The sequence below is a fragment of the Ptychodera flava genome, chromosome 1 (genome assembly GCF_041260155.1).
Source record: "Ptychodera flava strain L36383 chromosome 1, AS_Pfla_20210202, whole genome shotgun sequence".
Taxonomy (NCBI): domain Eukaryota; kingdom Metazoa; phylum Hemichordata; class Enteropneusta; family Ptychoderidae; genus Ptychodera; species Ptychodera flava.
This window is the reverse complement of record NC_091928.1, coordinates 28,125,325-28,146,618: the sequence shown is the minus strand read 5'-3', so window position 1 is coordinate 28,146,618 and position 21,294 is coordinate 28,125,325. Positions and strand designations below refer to the sequence as shown.

Genomic DNA, 21,294 nt, shown 5'->3' with positions numbered 1-21,294 from the left:
TGAGACTTTTGTAGAGCTTGGACACAGCTGTGAGAATCTACGTTCAAACGATGGCGGAACTTTCTCCGGAACTAAACATTTTCAGGACATTTATCACTGTGCATGTACTATGATTTATTTGCACTGACTGTTTTAACATGGACATGTTTGTTACAAATTTTGAGCATTGATTTGCTTCATAGTTGAATTTATTCATGTTTCTTTGTTGTGATTCTGGAATTAAATTCTCATTACTACCAGATTTCCCATCATGCTTTTATACACTTGTAATGGCCACGCACATGGATGCAGCGTGCTGCTCTGTATACCTGAAACGTAATAAACCAATGGCTTTTTCTTGATCGAGAACTGTGGGTTTCTTCGATGTCACTGGGAATGATCGATCGGCGACCTATATCACTTCTAAAATATTTCCCACACTGAATGTGAAGACAATAAATCTTCAAGCGGTTAAATATAGAAATAACGGGCGACGCGCTGACCACTAACGTTTATTTGTGGGCAAGGGCGAGAGGAAAGCCAAAAATTAACGGGCGAGGCTTGCCGAGCCCGTTAATTTGGCTTTCCTCGAGCCCGCGCCCACAAATAAACGTTAATGGTCAGAGCGGAGTCTGTTATTTCCATTATATTATCAGCGAACCCAAGAAAACCGTCAAAATTTGCGAAAGTTTCAGGAGCGAACGACAACTGGGCCCCAGAAACTGAGCAATACGCGACGCACTATCACGCGCGCTGTAAAAAATCTGCAAATCCGGAGATGTTTTCAGGAGAAAGTATCTCAACTTGACCTACAAGTACTCCATTTTATTTTGTGATTGATTATGATTTACGTTTGAGATGTAAAGTTACGATACTTTGAGTTGTTAATCTTATTATTCATATTCACGGGCATGTAAACAAACCATTACTGTGTATTTGTGGTCAGTCACATGGTTCAGCTCGACCAATCAATATGCCACTGGGCAGAGCATGGTAATATAATGCACAATAACTGACTCTTTATAATGAAAAGCAAAATAACTGCTTATGAATGTAAATACGAATGTGAATACAAAACTGCCTCATACAACCTAAAATAGAGTGATGAGACGTAACGTTACTTAAAAGAATAGGACAACGTATACGTACTATTATCTACTGATGAATTCTGTCTGCCGTTTCAAAAGTTTGTTTGATGTTCCATTGTACTGTCAATGTAGATAGATAGATAGTGTTACGTGCAGAGAAAACGAACAAAAGGGTGAACTCAGCTGTTAACGTTTAAACAAAATTTATTACAAAAATAAAACCAATTGCTAAGTCAGGGATATAGTACAAGCTTTAAAAGTGTACAGATTACTTATCTCAGCTGGGACGGCAAAGCTCCAGTCTCAGAGTTGTAACAGTCTGTCGGATGAATGAACAGTCCTTGCAGGCTTGAAGCTGCACAAAGTCCACAGTATAAATCCAGCGTTGGCAGTGAAGGTCTTGAAAGGTCTTGAGAATGACTACTGCTGGAGTTTAGTAACACACAAGAGACACGATCCCAAAAGTCTGACTGGAAGCTGTGCACGTCCCTTTTATAAAGGCATATAAGAACAATCTAGAACTTTTATTGACATTCTAATTACTGTTCTAAAATTATCTCTCTTACACAACTAATCAACTTTCCAGAACATTCCAAACATGACTAATTGAATTCAAGGTTGTGAGGTCATTAAGGGCAGTGACCTGGAGAATGTTCTAGACTAATTGAACTCAGGTCATGATGAGTGTGGGGTAAATGACCTACATGACACACCCCCTCTTCAAAAAAGAAAATTTTTCAATGAAAAATCTTTCTTTTACAAATGTAATCTTAAAAGTGTGAACAACAATAAGTTCTAAATACGAGAGAGACAGTCTGCAATTAAATTGTCTCTGCCTTTGATATGTCTAATGTCAAGATTAACTCCTGTAACATTAAACTCCATCTTAGCAATCTCTGATTTTTGCCTTTAAATTTCTGCAAAAACAAGAGGGTTGTGATCAATATAAACCACTATTGGCTGATTTGAAGAAGTAACATAAACTTCAAAATGCTGTAAAGCTAATATCAAAGATAAACACTCTTTTTCAATTGTAGAGTAGTTTCTCTGGGATTTGTTAAATTTGTGTGGAAAATAGCAAACAGGATGATCTGTCCCATGACTATCCTCTTGCAATTTGATATTGGAAACTTGAAATGGCACTGAATTTGGCATAAAGTATGCATGGCAAAGTCCGGTTATTTTTATTGAGTTCTATAAAGTCATTGTTCGGCAAATACTTTGCTTCCTCCTGGAGATATTCCGCTTTTGCAGGATTCAGTCCGTCTGGATGGTGTTCCACTGGATTACTGTCGCAGACATCTTCGTTGTGATAGATGATGTTTGTCCTTGTTGGAACATCTTGAAATAGGTGTTTATATTCGTGGAGCAGTTCTTTCACCTGTTGTTGTTGTTCTGGCTGGAGGTGTGCCAACTTTGTAGACTCCAGCTTCTCCAGGATTTCTGAGTTCTGAAGCTTGACCGAGCCCAGCTTTGAGTTTAGAGTATTTTCACTCAAGTCAGTTTCAGTATCACTATCTTCATAATGGTTTGAACTGACTGCACTGACAGGCTGAGTTATAGTAGGATTATCCCTATCCAAATATGGCTTAAGCATATTTATGTGACATAGTTGTTTTTGTTTTCGCCTGTCAGGTGTTGTTATGATGTAATTTAAATCACTCAATTTCTTATCAATTAGGTATGGCCCAAAGTAACGAGCATGGAGTGGTTTGCCAGGAATTGGAAGTAGAACAAGAACCTTTTGACCTGGTTCAAACTTCCGTTTTGAGGTGTTTTTGTCGTATTTGATTTTCATTGACTGCTGAGATGACTCAAGATTTTCTCTGGCTAATTCACATGCTTTAGAGAGTTTCGTACGAAAATCTGACACATATTGCAAAATATTCAGACAATCATCATCGTCTGATAGGAATTTCTCTTTAACGAGCTTAAGTGGGCCACGGACTGTATGTCCAAATACAAGCTCAAATGGGCTAAAACCAAGAGACTCCTGAATTGACTCTCTAACAGCAAAGAGCAAAAAATGAATTCCTTCATCCCACTGTTTCTCTGTGTCAAAACAGTAGGTCCTAATCATGTTTTTCAAAGTTTGATGAAATCTCTCAAGAGCACCCTGACTTTCTGGATGATAGGCGGATGACCTATACTGTTTAATGCCTAGCTGATCCATTACTTGTTGAAAAATACCAGACATAAAGTTGGAGCCTTGATCGGACTGGACACATTTAGGGAGGCCGAATAAAGTGAAAAATCTGACTAAAGCTCTCACTATACCGGTAGTCTTTGTCTTTATATTTCTCAGTGGTATGGCTTCGGGGAACCGAGTTGATGTACACATTATTGTCAGCATGTACTCATTTCCTGATCTTGTTTTTGGTAGGGGCCCAACACAGTCTATTAGAATCCTACTAAATGGTTCTTGAAATGCAGGAATTGGCTGTAAAGGGGCCTTTGGAATGGTCTGATTTGGCTTTCCTACCATTTGACATGTGTGACAAGTTTTACAGAAATGTGCTACATCCTGCCTGAGATTAGGCCAATAAAAGTGACTGAGAATTTTATGATAAGTTTTCCTTACTCCCAAATGACCAGCCCAGGGCGTTTCATGGGCCAGGCGCAATATTTCAGCACGGTAGGGCTTTGGAACCACAATTTGATGTTTTATAGCCCAATCGTCATCAACCAAGACATCTAGAGGTCTCCATTTACGCATGAGAATACCAGATTTTGTATAATAGGAAACAGAGCTATCTGAAGTTTTATCTTCATCATCTACCCTGTCAAACAAAGACAAAAAATATCTGGGTCTTTGTGTTGTTCTGCAATGAGATTTGATCGAGAAAATGTCTGACTTTGGTCAGCAGAAGTTTTACTGGAAGTTTCAAATCCACGAGGGATAACGGAATGATCCGTGTCAAACACCTGACTGAGAAAGGTGTCATTTAAGTCAACATCTGTGACATTATTTTTGAGAGTATTTTGATTCTCGGAAGTTTTCTTTGACATGGCTCGAGTAATAGCACATGAAGGAAATAATCGGGTATCTCTTGTTCAATTGGCTCTGGATCCTGATCTAAAGTAGGATTATCAGTCACAAGTGGATTAGTAATGACCTTGTCCCCAGCAAGGTCGTTTCCAAGAAGAAGGTGAATCCCTTCAAAAGGCAAAAAAGGCCTAATACCTAAAGTCACAGGTCCAGAAACAAAGTCCGAAGACAAATAGACATTATGGAGAGGAACAGGAATGTAGTCATTACAATCTACCCCCTTAATAAGAACTTTAGAACCTGAAAATGACTTTTCAGAAAACGGCAGGGTATCTGCCAACAAAAGAGACTGGGAAGCCCCGGTATCTCTTAGAATTTTGACAGGGGTAGCAGAAGAAATATCACTAGAAAGTGATATAAAACCATCATGAATAAATGGTTCGAAAATACCCATAATGCTATCTTGAGAAGAATTGACCTTGACCTCATTAATTGGGGATGAGAGGGCTTTAACCTCAGAAATGTGTTGCACACATTATTAGACTCTAATTGAGTTGATGAAGAAATAAAGCCGGTGGGCTTAGATCCACTTTGACCACTTTGACCTTCACGTTTTCTTTTCAATTTGAAACAATCTGACATTAAATGGCCGTCTTTCTTACAATAATTACAAGAAAGTGTACCGAACTGTTTGTCAGAAGGAGATTGAGACTTGGGATCTGATGATGTGGGAGTGTTACTTGAATTTTGTGAACTGTTGTCATTTGATTTCCTACTCTCCTTTGAAAAATTCTTGGATGAAAAGGAGGAGTTAAATTTACCTGCATTGTTTCTGTATGAAAAGGACTGGGATGGTTTGCTGAGAAATGAAGATTTGTGGGTCAATGAATAATAATCATCGGCCAAACGTGCAGCAACCTCCAATGTATCTGCCTTTTGTTCATTGATAAACGTCTTGATGTCACTCCGAATGCACCTTTTAAATTCTTCAATCAAAACAAGCTGTCGTATTTGTCATAATTCTGACTGACCTTTACAGAAGAACACCAACGATCAAACAGTTGTTCTTTTGTTCGAGCAAATTCAACATAAGTTTGATCCTTCACCTTCTCAGAATCCCTAAATTTCTGACGGTAAGCTTCAGGCACCAACTCATAGCCCTTGAGAATTAATTCCTTCACAGAATCATAATCTGAAGCCTGCTCTACTGACAACTGAATGTAAATTTCTCTGGCTTTACCCACCAAAGCACTCTGCAAAAGCATAGACCAGGACTCCTTAGGCCAATTCAGACTCTGAGCAATTTTCTCAAAATGAAGGAAATATTTATCAACATCCTTTTCTTGGAAAGGGGGAACTAACCTGAAATGCTTAGTGATGTCAAACTTGTCTGAAGGGAAGAATTTTCCTGACTGTCCAAGCTCTAAACGTTTTATTTCTACCTGTAATCGCTGTTCTTCTAATCGCAATTCTTTTTCTCTCTGTCTTTCTTCCATTTCTAATCTTTCCTGCCTTTCTTTTTCTTTCTGTCTTTCTTCCATTTCTAACTGCATTCGTATTTTTTCTTTTTCTAATGCCTGTCTCTCTTTTTCCATTTGTAATTCTAGTTTCTTGATCTCCAAATTTGCCTGCATTTCTAATTCTAATTTTCTGAGTTCAAAGGTAGACTCGGGCTCATAATCTTTCAAGGTGGATTCCTCAAATTGGCCTAAATTAACTAAATGTTTTGCAATGTGGTACTGTATTTCCCGCTTGCGCATAGATCTTTTGACATCTACTTTAAGGAAATTGGCCAGTGCAATGAGGTTGTCTTTTTTGAGGGAATCAAATGCGTCCTGATCAAGGTCATCCATAAATTCGTCTGGCTTGAATTCCGCCATGATTGAATTTTGCTGAGTTCACAGTATACAGTAGTTTTGAAAAGGCAGGCAAAATGTTGTCAAACGGCTCAAAATATTCGGATCCCGGACGAGCCCCCAATTTTGTTACGTGCAGAGAAAACGAACAAAAGGGTGAACTCAGCTGTTAACGTTTAAACAAAATTTATTACAAAAATAAAACCAATTGCTAAGTCAGGATATAGTACAAGCTTTAAAAGTGTACAGATTACTTATCTCAGCTGGGACGGCAAGCTCCAGTCTCAGAGTTGTAACAGTCTGTCGGATGAATGAACAGTCCTTGCAGGCTTGAAGCTGCACAAAGTCCACAGTATAAATCCAGCGTTGGCAGTGAAGGTCTTGAAAAGTCTTGAGAATGACTACTGCTGGAGTTTAGTAACACACAAGAGACACGATCCCCAAAAGTCTGACTGGAAGCTGTGCACGTCCCTTTTATAAAGGCATATAAGAACAATCTAGAACTTTTATTGACATTCTAATTACTGTTCTAAAATTATCTCTCTTACACAACTAATCAACTTTCCAGAACATTCCAAACATGACTAATTGAATTCAAGGTTGTGAGGTCATTAAGGGCAGTGACCTGGAGAATGTTCTAGACTAATTGAACTCAGGTCATGATGAGTGTGGGGTAAATGACCTACATGACAATAGATAGATAATAACTTTATTTCACCACAAAAAAAATGTGTCAACATTACTGGTGGGGACCAGGGAAGTAGTTCTAGTGGACTAATCAAGTCCTGGCCCTGAATTCATACAAACATGATATCAAAGTAATATAGTTTGCCATCCTTTTCAAGAAGTACATATTACATTTCAACAGCGAGGTGACATTACATAAAAAAAAAAAAAAAAAAATACAGAGATTCACTGTTCTGAGTTCAAAAGAAAATTTTTAAGTGAGGTTTTGAATAAATTCTTGATTGTACAGATTTTATCGTCATTGGAATTTCGTTCCAATGCTTGGCAATAGAATAATGTATATTATTTTGAGTTAATTTTAAATTTACCTTCGGAATAACAAAATTGTCGCCAGTAGCTAAACGTGTTTCATATGTATGTGAAATTGATGAAGCATAACGATCTAATGAATGCCCATAATGACCAGTTTTTAAGCCGAAAGCAAATACACAGGTCTGAAACTTACAAAGTTTATAAACATTTAGAATGACAAGTTGCTGAAACAATGGAGCACTGTGTGTAATGTTACGAGAAAAAGTTATCCACTCTCTTTTGTAATCTAAAAATCCTGTCCAGATAAGTTTTATACGCATTTCCCCATATTTCAATACAATACATTATGTGAGGGAGAATAAAACAATTGTACAATAACAATAAAATTGATTTTGGAAGATAATGTGGTAAATATGATATAAGACCTACTTTTTGACTAACCTTCTTGATAATTGTTTCAATGTGATATTTCCATGTTAAAGAAGAATCCAGAGTAACCCCAAGACAAATAGCAGAAAAAACATTTTGAATTGCCAAATCCCCAACAAATAAAGCACCCTGAGGGTCAAAATTTCTGCGAGAAGTTTTAAAGATAATGAAGTTTGTTTTGTCAACATTAACAGTAAGCTTGTTGGACTTGCACCAGGTATGTACTTTTGTTAACTCTGTATTTAAAATATCCAGATCAATCTATGTATGTTATCTGAATAAAATAATTTGGTGTCCTCATCAGCAAATAACCTGAATTGAAATATCTGAGATGATTTGCTGATATCGTTGATATATATTAAAAAGAGAAGAGGACCTAGGATAGATCCCTGTGGAACTCCGCAAGGGATTATTTGAACTTTTGAAGTACAGTTGTTTATATTAACATACTGTTGTCGGCCTTCAATGTAAGTCTTAAACCAGTTCAGAGTCGACCCTCTAATCCCATAATGACTTAGCTTTGATAATAAAATTGTGTCATTTATCGTGTCAAAAGCTTTTTAAAATCAATAAAAATACCAAAAGTAACATAACCATCGTCAATTTGCTTAGATATTTCAGCTATAAGGTCTGCTATGCTAATTTTGTGCTATGCTTCTTGCGAAAGCCGTACTGATTGTCGATTAGAAGTCAATTCTTTCCAAAAATACACTGAGTTGTGTATTTTCAACAGATTCTATGATTTTACTAAAAATTGGCAATACAGAAATAGGCCTATAATTGCCAATTTCATATGCACAGCCCTTTTTAAAAATAGGGGTTACTCTTGTCATTTTTAACTTTTCCGGGAATATACCCTGGGATAATGACGTGTTAATAATATGAGCAAGTGTTCTACTATATAATCAGCTGCTTTGGGTGTATTTCGTCAAACCTATAGCTTTACAAGGATCTAGTGAATTAATTTCTTTGAGTATATCATATGCAGAACAGGATGAAAGAAAAATGACTGGGATTGTCGATCATGAAGATACTCACTAACATTGGTTGTACAGGTTATTTGTGATTCCAATATTTGCCCAATTTTAACAAAAAAAGAATTAAAAGCTTCTGCAATATCTTTACCTTTGGTAACAAATTTACCAGGATTACCATCATCTTTTAATTTTTGTGGAGCTGTATTTTTAGAATTCCTTGTTCAGTATCTAATTGATAGTCCTCCACGTGTTGTGATCATTTCCAACAGACATAGAAAGTCTGTCAAAAAAGTTGCCTTCCTCAGTAATTTAGTCAACAGATTGCGATATAATTTGTACTGTTGATGAATTGGCGAGTTTTTACAGTGTCGTTTTGTTTTAGAAAACATTCTTTGTTTGTTTTTAATTGAAACCAGGAGGCCTTTTGTTAACCAAGGTTTCCGTACACGCTTACGTGGCATTGTTATGCATTTAACTGGTACGTGTTTAATCGCCATATCATGAAACAACTTGTAAAAATTATCATAAGCAGCATTAGCATCATTTGAATTATAAACATCATACCAAGAAATATTAGCCAAGTCAGCTTTAAAAGAGACTGGATCAAAAGAGGAAAAGTCATGCTTGTAAACAGATGTCTTGACATTGAATACATGTCGTAGCTCTTTAAAGATTGCGAAAATACATACCGGAAAATGCCGAGAGAGTTTGACCGGTTAAGAAGGGCTTGACTACGCAGTTTCTGCGTAGTGAAGCTTCATTACGTATTCATGGTGACCCCTGGCCAGCTGTCAATAACTTTGGGGCTTTTGTCTTTTGGCCTGCTTTGCATATGCGTCGTTGGACACGACCTGCCAATCACCCAGGTAGTCAATTAAACTATTAATTGACTGTTTACCGACCCAATTAACACTATCCAGCAGTATCAGTCATATTTTAATCGCGTGGCCCGGGTGGGCACAACGTAGGAACGCGTGTATTTCTATGTGTACGTTTCACTTGTGGTGTCGTTTGTATCATTCGTGCGTTTGAAGTCCTTGTTTCACTTACAGTATTACCTTCAAGGTGACGGGCTTACTATTAATGTTCAGTATCATTGCACCGAGTTCTGCCCATGGTGAAAACCACCTGTTTTGCCTACTAATTACTGCCCGTCGCTGCCCGTCCTGAATGTAGCCTATCATAGCTACAGTAATCAGTCAATATATAATACCCCGCGCCTTATACTTTCTATATACACTTGTAAAATCATAGTCCGAGCCGTAAATTTTTGACTTTCGATCCGATATACAGGTTGATCGTTGAATCGCACCGGCGCTCCATGTTTACTTGCCCAATAAGCTTACTACTCTGCAAAGGGTGGGTAGATGGAATTCCAGGGCCAAAATGAACACCGGGGCGAAACTTTTTGTGAATCCATGTGAAAACATAAATCATTTATCTGTTTTGATATATACTCCTTAATTGTAAGTTTGATCAAAACCGAGACCACATTCAAGGTCTATGCAGACTGTCCATGTACGCACACACAGGCAACCAACGGTGAATATCAGCGTCAGCGGCATAACTATCGGGTCGTAAATCGATCGGCGGTTTGGGGGCCCTGGACTATGATTTTATAAGTTTATATCACAAACAAATGTTGTGGAATATTAAGATATCGACCTATTACTGTATTGAAAAGGCCAATTCGTGACGGGCATTGCTAGAAGAATGACGGGCAGGACGGCAGTAATTAGTAGGACTGTTTCTTTGAATACTGTTCGATATTAAGTGACGGTCAAACTTTTGGTGGTGCGCGTGACCGGCGGCACTGACACAAACTGGTTTGACAAGCATATAATTCAGGTTTTGTTCAGTGTTGTTACCATTTGTCCGTGGTGGAAAACATTGACGGAAAACCAGAGAAAACGGTCCCGCTCCGAGAACAGCCCCGAGACGGGGACGGCCACACTTGTGGTGTTGTTTGTACCATTGTGCGTTTGAAGACCTCGTGTTATCTACAGTATTACCTTCAAGGTGACAGGCTTACTATAAAAGTTCAGTGATCATGGCATTGAGTGTGTTACATGTCATGACGGAAAAATCAGAGAAACGGTCCCGCTCCGAGAACAGCCCCGAGACGGGGACGGCCACACTTGTGGTGTTGTTTGTACCATTGTGCGTTTGAAGCCCTCGTGTTATCTACAGTATTACCTTCAAGGTGACAGGCTTACTATAAAAGTTCAGTGATCATGGCATTGAGTGTGTTACATGTCATGATGTAAATCACGCAATGTTTTTTTTTACTATATCCCAAGGATTAGTTTTCGCTTTCTTTGCCCTCGCGAAGTTTGCGAAAATTTCTCGCTCTGAAAAAATTTCCGGCCACAGTATCATTGAACCCACTCATTTTTTTCTGGGTGACCTGTGACCAAATGTACGTAATAGTGAAGTCGATCATGCGGGGAAATAAAGGAGTATTAAAAGCAAAGTTCTATTCGTCTATGTCCGTTCATTGTCAAAAGTCAAGGCAAAATGGTGATCCTGAATGATTTCATGACCATTGGGCGATAGAACTTTAATTTACTCTGCAGTGCGCCTGTTCGATACACAAACATTACGACACTTTTGTCTGGGTAGGTATTAAATTTGGTCTGGCCGAGAAAAAAAAATTAAGTGTACGTCGAGCTTAAGGAATGTGGTTACATTCGCGATGTTTTATTCGAAATCATTTATTCTAGGGCAAATGCACACAATTTATGCCGTTGGAAATACTGGCCGCTCATAAACAAGACAATAAACTCAATATGTGTGCATCTTTACTTTTATTGTCAAAGTGCCAACGACACCTACAAAATACAGAATAGTTCAGTCCAGGTATTTGCAACTGTGCCATCAGACTGGTCAACCGAAAATCAACCATAGGTGTCTTTTGGCACGCGTATACGCCCACAGTCGTTTGGAGAGCTATTCAGCGCTGGGACTATTTGCCGCATAGACGAGTGTGCAGAAGCGAGAATTTCTCGCTTCTGCACACTCGTCTATGGGGCGAATAGACCCAGTGCTGAATAGCTCTCCAAACGACTGTGTATACGCCAGACACCTAGGCGACGGTAATCCGCACCACTTATCACTATCTTGAAGGTACTCCTCCCCCTATACCACTGGCTATCCCGCCCTCAAGGCAATACGTCATTCGACCAAGCATTGTTATTGTAATTTCCTGCATCAAATTAACAGCGAGGTCACCGGTCCAAACTCTCTCGGCATTTTCTCTCATGAGGATAATGGTCACTTATATCAATTTCGATAGTACCCGCTTCAATGAAATAATCACGGAAATTTACGTGACAATGATCTATTGATGTGGAGCTATGACCAGTTACTCTAGTCGGTATATCCACAACTTGATAAAAGTTATTTCCATTAAGAGTAGCGACATAATCATTGAACACATTACTGTTGCCAGCTGCATCAATGTTGAAGTCACCTAGTCACCTAAGGAGACACATTTCTTATTACTCAAACTTAGTTTATCAAGGCAGTCTGTCAGACTGATCAGGAATTCCTCAGTAGATGTATTTGGTTTTCGGTATATAACGCTTATTATGACCTTAGTATTATCAAGTACCGTTTCAACAAAAATGCATTCGCAATGACTTAGTACAACAGAGTCAATTACGGAATATGACAGTGATTCGTGTAGATAAAGACCAACACCTCCACCTTTAGAACCGATTCTACATTTATGGATGAAATTATAAGAAGGGAGGTTACATAATGATGTATCAACACCTTGCTCCAACCACGTTTCACTAAGGGCAATGACAGAAAATTTGCATTTCAAAGTGAAAGAATAGCTGACAGGTGTTATACAGTTTACATTTCAATCGCTATTTTGTGTGATGGCTTTTGATGTTACAACTAAGCGCCAGCAATATGGTGAGACGAAGCACGATCTTTCGTGTTTTCGTAGTTCTTATCACAAGACATCTGCGTTTTGTGATATGTCATGATTTCTGTATAGGCTGTTATTTCCCTTTTTGTCTTTCGTTAATTTGTCCATCGTGCTCACAAGCGATGACATAATTAACTTTTAATTCACTTCAATCTATTTCAGTACTTATGGCCGTTAGCAATGACACCACCGTCAAGTAAAACTGCGTATTATTTGAAAAAAAAACATCATCTTACTTTTCAAAATAAAGATTTTTGAGTTCTGTATGTATATTTCCTGTTTCTATGCGGTTGATTTTATTAAAGAACCTATGAATCAAAACACATCAAACATTAGATTTTATAAGTCACTCTTGATTGGGCATACGATTAATGTTGTTTAAGGTAAAGATTTTTTATCTACTTTTAGTTAAACTCGCCATTGCGAGTTCATAGTGCTTGTTTAACTTCATGTAATTTTGTGTATCATACTCGATGTTCTTTTATTGTTTATTGCTGTTCAGCCGTCTTTTCAACTTTACAAATGAGAACAAGCCCCCTTACATTATCAAAACGCTTGAAAAAAATTGTCTTGGTCGTATATTTGAGCGTCATTCGACCAACGCGCGATACACTTTGTTTCCTGTCGTCGAAGGGGAGGTTAACAGCTAATTAGTTTCGTTGCCTTGGATACATAGTTTTGTAATTGTGTGTTGTCTGTTTAGCTTGGTGTCAGAGTTATATATATAACTTGCACGATTGTGTTTAGGTAGTGTCTGATAAGCCATCGCAGTCTTACTTTTTTAGTGTGCAGAATGGTTTTTGACGAATCTAAGATTATTTTAAGCGGTGATTATCCTAAAATGGTGAGATAAGACACAAATGCCCTATATGAGATATGGTACGGGTTGATCATATGATAAAATTATAATACGTTGGAAGCCTAATAAACGTTGATTATAGCAACGGCGGTATTAATGTGTATATACTAGATAAGATCATGATTGAATAACTTAGTATCTGACTATTTTGACCATTGCAACGCAACGCGACATCGTCGAGTGCTTCGGTGACAGCATTGTAGAAAAAGCGGGACAAACGCTCGACATCATTATCACAGGGATATATGGCAGAAACATGTATAAGTATGTTTCTCAAATCTGCTGCGTTGATTGTGCTAAAGTCACCCCGTGATATCTTGAGCTTGTTATTGGGTGGCCGCTGAACATTTAGTTCAAAGTGCACAAGACTGTGATCGGACACGAGAGACTTATCAACTCTGACGGAGTGTAGAAAAGATTTGGCCAACGGCGTAATCAGCAAGTCCAGAGTGTATCCTTTGGCATGAGTCGACTCGTTGACATGTTGTTTTAGTCCCATTGAGAGCAGCAAGTGTGACAGCTTGATGGTATCTGGCGAGTGGAGGTTGTCAAAGTGAAAATCGAAATCACCAGCGATTAAAAGATGGCAAAGTGGAGACACAGCTGTTTTTAAGAGTGACGAGAATTCAGAGACAAAGTCACGGGTTGACGCTTTGTTCTTTTTCGAGTTTGGAGGAAGGTAAATGGCGATGGGTATGCAAGGATTGACTGACGGATCTGAATGTGGTGTCTAAACATTCAAAGGATCGAAACACATGGAATACTTTTGCGACGACTTTGAGATTGGACCGTGCGAGTATTGCGACACAGCCTCCCCGACGATTAGAGCGAGACAGTTGGTGGATGGTGTAACCAGACATTGAAGACTTTATGTCAGCAATGATGGGATTATCTTTGCTTTTTAGTCATGTCTTCGTGATTATTAGAATGTCCAGTTTTTCTTCTATATAAAGTTGTTGCTATTGCGCCGATTTTACCGTTGATAGAACGGGCTTTCCAAAGAGCGGCATTGAGCTGCAGTTTGTTGAAACATAAAGATGTCATCGAAATCTTTGCAAATACAGAGTCCCGACATTTTTATGACCATTAAGTTTTTACAGAGGATTTTATATACTCCATCAACGGACCCTGTTTTTATATGACGTTTTATCGTTCTACTAGCTTGGTCGAGCGTAGAGCTGGTGTAGAGCAATGGTTCGAAAGTACCCGCCTTGAAACTTTTTGGCACGGTAGTTGGTCAAAATTGTTGGAATATTATGATACCTCGGCCTAAGGTGTTAGCGGCCAGCCTTGCATCCACGTGGTCTGAACGGGAGCGATGCAGGATTTGTTGAAATGTCCCGTACCGACCAGCAAAAGATATGATATCTTCCATATAGTGATCGAGCCACCATCTTGAAAACAGAAATCTGCGCCGGAACAACAGGTTTGGAAATGATCGACGAATACTGCCACCATGAACGATAAAACGTCATATAAATACAGGGTCTGTTGATGGAGTATATAAAATCCTCTGTAAAAACTAAATGGTCATAAAAATGTCGGGATAAAACTGTTAAAACATTTCAAACTGAGAGACGAAGTAAAAAGGCCGCCGATCAACTAGCGCCACCACAATTCAAAAATTCCAAAAGATATCAATAGAAAATATAAAATAATATAGAGATACGATCACAGAAAAGTTGACTTGTTTACGCTTAGAGTTCAGGAAGAACAGCGTATTCAGGTCATTCATAGTCAATATTATCGGTTGTCTCATATGCGATGTTATCCACAGTTCCTTCTGTATCGTCATCACTTCTTGCATTGTGGTGGACTAACTCGAAGTCAGCATTGTCTGCCATACTGACGTCGCCGTCCTCAACGATTTCTGTGTATAAGTCACCATCGTCGCCATTGATATCTGCGGACTCGTACGCCACATTCTCGACACTCCCGCTGTCGCCTGTTAAGGATCTTTTCCCGACCTTTCCATCTATAATGAGGTTGTTATACCCTAGACTTTCATCTTCAGACTTGTTACTACGAAGCAATTTATCATCCTGTGGCACGAAATCAACTTTGATGCTATTTTGTTTCAGGTTTTCACAGTGAAGCGGTGGTTTTACCTGCTTCTTGAAGCCTGTTTCTTCACCGATGCATCTGTGGTCTTCCATTTGATCAGCACCCACACCTATACACTCGTCGTCTTCACTGATAACTCTCAAACTATCATCATTAACAGCACCTTCCCACCGTGTGCTGTTTCGCCTCTCTGTTTTTTTTACAATATATAATTTCGTCTTGTGTTCTACTCGAACTTCCTAAAGTGTTTCGGAATTTCAGTTGTCTTTTCCTGGAGAAAATAAAATTTTGAAGAACAATAATTTACACATTCACGCAAGTGATCAGATTAGTAAACTATCAGTATTTGAAGATCTGTATATCACAATGTATGCCTGGAGAGTCGAACTTATAAGCAAACCATTGATAACGAGAGCAACAACACGTGATGGAAATGGACTAGAAGGATAAGTTAAGATGAACAAGCTGCATCGAAATAATGCAAGTGCCTTTACTGATGCCGATTAGATAATGTTGCCTCAAGTTGGACACAAGGCTGTAAGGCTTCTTGACGAAGACTTTTCAATGAAGAATTGAAACGGATGTCAGCCAACAAAACGCCATCAACGGGGAGTCGATAACCGAGTTGTTTGACAAACATTACAAAACAGCAAACAACATACTCACAAAAAACAATAATATCAATTTAACCTAATTTTTACTTTTCTTGATACATTATTTCCTCTTAGAAATTCATCAAGCAGACTACTTCGGACTGTATTCACTTCTGTTTGCCTTTTAAGACACATTTTACGGTCTATAGGTCTACAGTCTGTTTAATGTCATAGGGACTCTGCGTTGCTAAGTACTTGGAATATACGTTTACTTGTGGACGTACCGTCTCATAAGAAAAACGATCAAAGCCAAACCAATCAGAATTGCTGTAACAACTCCAAACAACATACCAATATCCAACCCTGGATAAAAGAATTTCTTTGATTGGAATTCATGATTTGGATTAATTGCATTTTCTGTATTACAAACTTAAAAGCTAGCGCGGTGAGCAAGAAAGTAAGCAGTTAAGCGAGCATGAAATATTTTCATGCGCGTGCGATACTTCTCTGTGCTTTAAAAACATTACCTCGTGCGGCTTATTGAAAATGTACTATTTTCGTGATCTGTCGTGCAATCAATACGCGACAAGGCAGACTTCAGTATGACATAAAATTTCGAGCGTAATTAAGCAAATACGATAATAGAAAGATGAAGAGACTGCATTTATGTCTTAGTTACTTCGCCAGAGTCGGTTGAATTAAATATGATCGTTAGCGAAATCAGCGCAATAGAAGGAAGGTATCGATTTTTGATGTCAAAAAATCAATTTTATTACGCCAGTTAACTCAAAACCTGTTATTCATTTCTTATAAATAGGTTACCGTCAACAAGATATTCCCACTTTGTGAATACACCACCGCTAAGTTAAGAGAAAGAGAAGAGGCTTTATTGCGAAAAGAACGGAAATACAGACAAAGTTATAAAATAAAAGCACAAAATAAAACGGCAAATCTTAAGCAGTACAGGGCATAGAACTACAAAGTTACAAAGGTAAAGTTGCCATCAGAATATCTCAAGCAAAAAAAGGCTAAGTACTATCAAAACTTACAATACAGAAAACAATCAAAATAAAAGTGGCAAATTTACCTACAATAAAGATATTGAGCAAAACACATGGGAGAGGGCCCCTTCAGTCAAGCAGCCGAGGAAAGGTCGTTGGTGACCTTGAGGTCAAAGTCCGAATAACCTTGATGATGAATCCATCCTGAGAGGCCGAAATGTGGGAAGGAGTGGAATTCCCGACAAATGGGGTCAGGATGGAATCCAAAGCCCAAACGAAGGAAGCATGACTGAAGTGACCCCCAAAAGGCTGGTGTGACGTGAAGCAGCAGCAGCAGCTGAATGGATGAATGAATGAATGAATGGGAGCGATGAGACAAAGGCTTAGTGATGCAGTGTCGTGTGCAAAAGTGGCTGATTGGCCGGGAAGGAAGATTGTTAAAGGTCACAGGTAGAAGAGCTGATTGGCTAGGGGAACGAGGATGAAGATGTAGGGTAGGCAGATAAGCTAGGTGTAATCACAAAACACATCTGTGATAAAACACAGATTCCACTTCAACACTCGTGGTCACTGACCAGTGTAAAATCAATGTCGATTTGTGTCATAGTAAGAATTCGTCTTGGCAGGTCGGTTTTAATATATTGTGCCAGAGTTACAGACTTGAAGTAATCCTCGTAGATGAACAGATTAAAACTGAATAGCATCTTATATAGCAACACTGATGTGATTTTTAATGAATCTCACGATTTCTCTCAAAACACACAATACACGGAATTAAGCCTATAAAACCGCTGATATTTGGGGTTGAAAAACTCAAAAATCGGCGTTATCAAGAATAAATCTACTTTAAATGAAGCTGGAAGCTCAGGTCTGACCGAAGCTAAGCAAGAAAGACATGAACGCAGGAAATGTGGCTCTGTATATGTCATATTCTGTTGCACTTCAGTGAAACATGCGAGAACACTTATTCTGAGAGTGAGATAATGTTATGAAAATTACCAGCACCACTTGCAGTAGCATCCTCTGATAACTGTGTCTCTGCAAAGAAAAATAAAAGTACAGAAATTCAAATCTACGGTGCGTCAGTCAAACAGCCTTGTACGTGAAAGTAAAATTGGGTAATACGTGGTAAACATATTTAACGTCAGAAAAAGGTCAAATATCAAAGGCGTTGTTATGTTTTTTCGTCAAGCATTAAGTGAGTATTCTAAAAATATTGCCTTATTCGAAATTGTAGTCAGAATAATGTGACGAATCTTGTGAAATTAAGTGGAGTCGTTATCATCAATGACAAGAAAGTAACATTATATAATTACCATAAGATTGAAGAATATAAATTTTGATTGATTGATTGATTGATTGAAGAAACAAGACGGCTGCTCAGTCCATCGTCCTTCAATAGTACAACTGATGGTTCGAAATTGTAGTCGGGACAATGATATGGCAAATCACGAGAAGTTCTTTTCTTGAAATGTGAAGTCTTTAACAAGAGTGAAATGAAGTAGGATTATGTTATTACCGTTCAAGAAACAAGACGGCTTCTCAGTCCACCGCCCTTCAATAGTACAACGGATAGTTCTGTTGCTGTTGGTGTAGTAACCATCATGACATGTATAAACCACAGTGCTGTTGTAGCTGTATTGAGTCCCGATTCTGTCTGCATTTTCAACTTCACCTGGATTGCCACAATCTATGGCTGTGTAGAGAAACAGAAAAAAAATACAGATTTCTACCTGCAAAGAGACCGATTTACAGACCGACAAAGAGCTAGCCTGATTCAAATACAGAGTAATTATTGTTAGCGATTTATTGTTATGGTGGGTCAATCAGTCTTACAGAGTTGTATGGGAAAGTAAAATTGGGTCGCAACTGAACAGACCAAGTTGTGAACACAAAATTTGATAAACAACCGTAACAACCCTATTGTTTATTGAAAAGGTCACGAGAATCAAGTAATAGCGATGCCAAAATTCACTCAGATTCAGATTCAGATAATATCTGACTTTATAAAATACATTCATACTCAGTTCTATACCTGTCAAGTTGATTCCTGGACATAATTGTATCAATTGTGTTTGGGTACTACAAGCCATAAGAAAACTCACCGATGCACTCCGGCAGGGTGCCATTCCACGTTGCATCCTGTCGGCATTTAACTGTGTGACGGAGACTGGACAGTTTAAAGCCGGTCTTACAAGTGATTGATACAGTCTCTCCAATCAAATGTGGACATACACCCTTATAATACAATATTCCACCCACATAACTTGGCAGCACTGGGCAGTTAGGTACTTCTATGATACAAATTTAATAAAAGACACAGTCAGTTACTTTTGTAGCTTTACGTCATTCATCCCGAAACATGGAAGTTTAAGACACTTAAACCACATAGACAACACTTTCTCATGATAATACAAACAGCACATAATGCATCGAAGACGCCGAACACCCAGAAACAAAACGTCACTGCATTTCCTTACTTGTAACAACGTCATTTCCCGCGCTCCACGCGTCAAACTGCAAACCAGAACCTCAAATTCATAACACAATTCCTGTAAAGTTATCGTTCAGTAAATCAAAGCTAACATAGAAGGAAAGTAAACCGTCATGTATAGAAGAGAGATAATTAGACTGGGATTTTGAAGCTCATCCTTTAGTAAAATACACACACCTCTGTACTTAAGCGAAAAAATTCCCCTGCGAGTACCGCCATTGATTCCGGATTTGAACATAACGTACACGGTGTTCGAACATGACGTTGCTGATAAATTGCTGACTTCTATGTTTCGCCGTCTACCATTCATCATTTCGTATAAAGTCACAGAGTCTGCTTCTTCATCCACATTGAACAAAACAAATTCAAACTCCAAGATGCTTCTCGATTGTTGTGCACTGACATGCCATGTGCAGTTTTGATTTTCCATGTAATATCCGGGAAATCCTGGTGAGTAGATGGTCCCTGTTCCAAGCACATGACCTCCACACGAACCCATTGATGCTGAACATTAACAAAAGATTTATGTTAAAGTATAATGAATTATCACCAAAAACTTTTCAGATAAAGACAATCGTGGTTTGTCAATCTGAACTCACAGTCTATTTTACGTTCTTACAAAAAACAAACAAACAAACAAACAAACAAACATCCATACATACATACATACATACATACATACATACATACATACATACATACATACATACATACATACATACATACATACATACATACATACATACATACATACATACATACATACATACATACATACATACATACATACATACATACATACATACATACATACATACATACATACATACATACATACATACATACATATATACATACATTAATGTTCCGTTTTCATGTTTGTCATTTAATTAAATTTTTAGAGAATATTAGCAATTGGCAATTATAACATAAACGTCTGCGGTAAATTAAACAGGATTGAAATTTAAAGACTCGAATAGTTTTTGGCAATCCTTGCTTTTTCTTTTGACAAATTCTACTGTCAGCAAAAGTTGCAAAGTTTGTATACAAATATCTTTTGCTGCGCACCATATGCTTTTCTTAAAGATATTAAGAGCGTCTTTAAGTATTTTTAGATTCGATGTATCTCAACTTACATACAGATGTTTTTCTCCAGCCTATCTCCGTTGATTTTTCAGTCGTAAGTAATAGCCTGTGTAATGATTTTACATTCCAGTTTCAAGTTTGGCCTTGCTTGTTCAAGGTTGGCATGGTAATTTTATTTAATCTGAAGGTCAACCAAGTTTTCCTATTTTTGTATTCTGTTCATGTTATTTGTGCTACGATGGATTGTTGTATACAGTATCAAGTGATTTTAGATGACAGCAGATAATACAGCAAATAGATTAGTGATAGGATTAACTCACCAAGATAGATTCCGACTGTGTCGTCGCCTCCACATGTCTGATGTCTGTCTCCACTGCATTGCACTTGGCAATGGTCTCCTGAATTCTTCTTTAGAGCTTTGAAGTGTATAGCGTTATAACATATGCAATACGAACCGTCGTGCAATCCTGCATATGCGTAATGTTGGCGATGACACCTCTCGAGACAATGCTGAATGGTCAAGCCGGGAGTGATTTGTGGCAGGTATGTACCTAGACCACCACTGTAACAGCCTAGATACGCATCATCTATCAGTAACAGAAAACATACAAGATGGATGTTTAACATTCAATATTAATGTGATTATTCTTTCGATAGTGCCAAAAGGTAATGTTACATAGACGCTATCCATTCTATCATCGTCGGAAACTCATTAATAGCTTGACTTAGGCTGGACTGATAGCATTACTGTTCCACCCTGGCTTAGCGATCAGCAACTATCATCAAGATGGCAAAATCAACATAGCCGGCCTCCCTAGCTGTGCATCATCAGCAATGGTTCGTCGCGGTGAAAAGGGGGAATTCAAAGTATTTTATCTAAGTTTAAATATTAACATGACCGTGTTCGCATCTTCGAACTCTGTTACAATTCGCCTTTCAA

General features: G+C 38.3%; 1 protein-coding gene across 1 annotated transcript; it reads right to left on the bottom strand.

Annotated features, from left to right (window-relative positions):
* Positions 1-17,143: 17,143 nt before the first annotated feature.
* On the bottom strand, positions 17,144-19,767 carry LOC139136652 (seizure protein 6 homolog). The gene is made up of 4 exons (XM_070704465.1): positions 19,446-19,767; positions 18,880-19,068; positions 18,294-18,470; positions 17,144-17,812 (listed from the first exon to the last, which is right to left on the bottom strand). The coding sequence occupies exons 1-4, from the start codon at positions 19,765-19,767 to the stop codon at positions 17,739-17,741; spliced, it is 762 nt and encodes a 253-aa protein (XP_070560566.1). The 3' UTR covers positions 17,144-17,738.
* Between the last annotated feature and the right edge of the window lie 1,527 nt (positions 19,768-21,294).

Excerpts from the sequence above, each read along its gene's own strand:
- LOC139136652 (XM_070704465.1), bottom strand. The coding sequence starts at position 19,767 with ATGGGTTCGTGTGGAGGTCATGTGCTTGGAACAGGGACCATCTACTCA. Across the intron at positions 18,471-18,879 it reads CACCCTGCCGGAGTGCATCG|CCATAGATTGTGGCAATCCA; the intron begins GTGAGTTTTCTT and ends TTCTCTACACAG. Across the intron at positions 17,813-18,293 it reads GCCGTCTTGTTTCTTGAACG|AGACACAGTTATCAGAGGAT; the intron begins GTAATAACATAA and ends TTTTCTTTGCAG.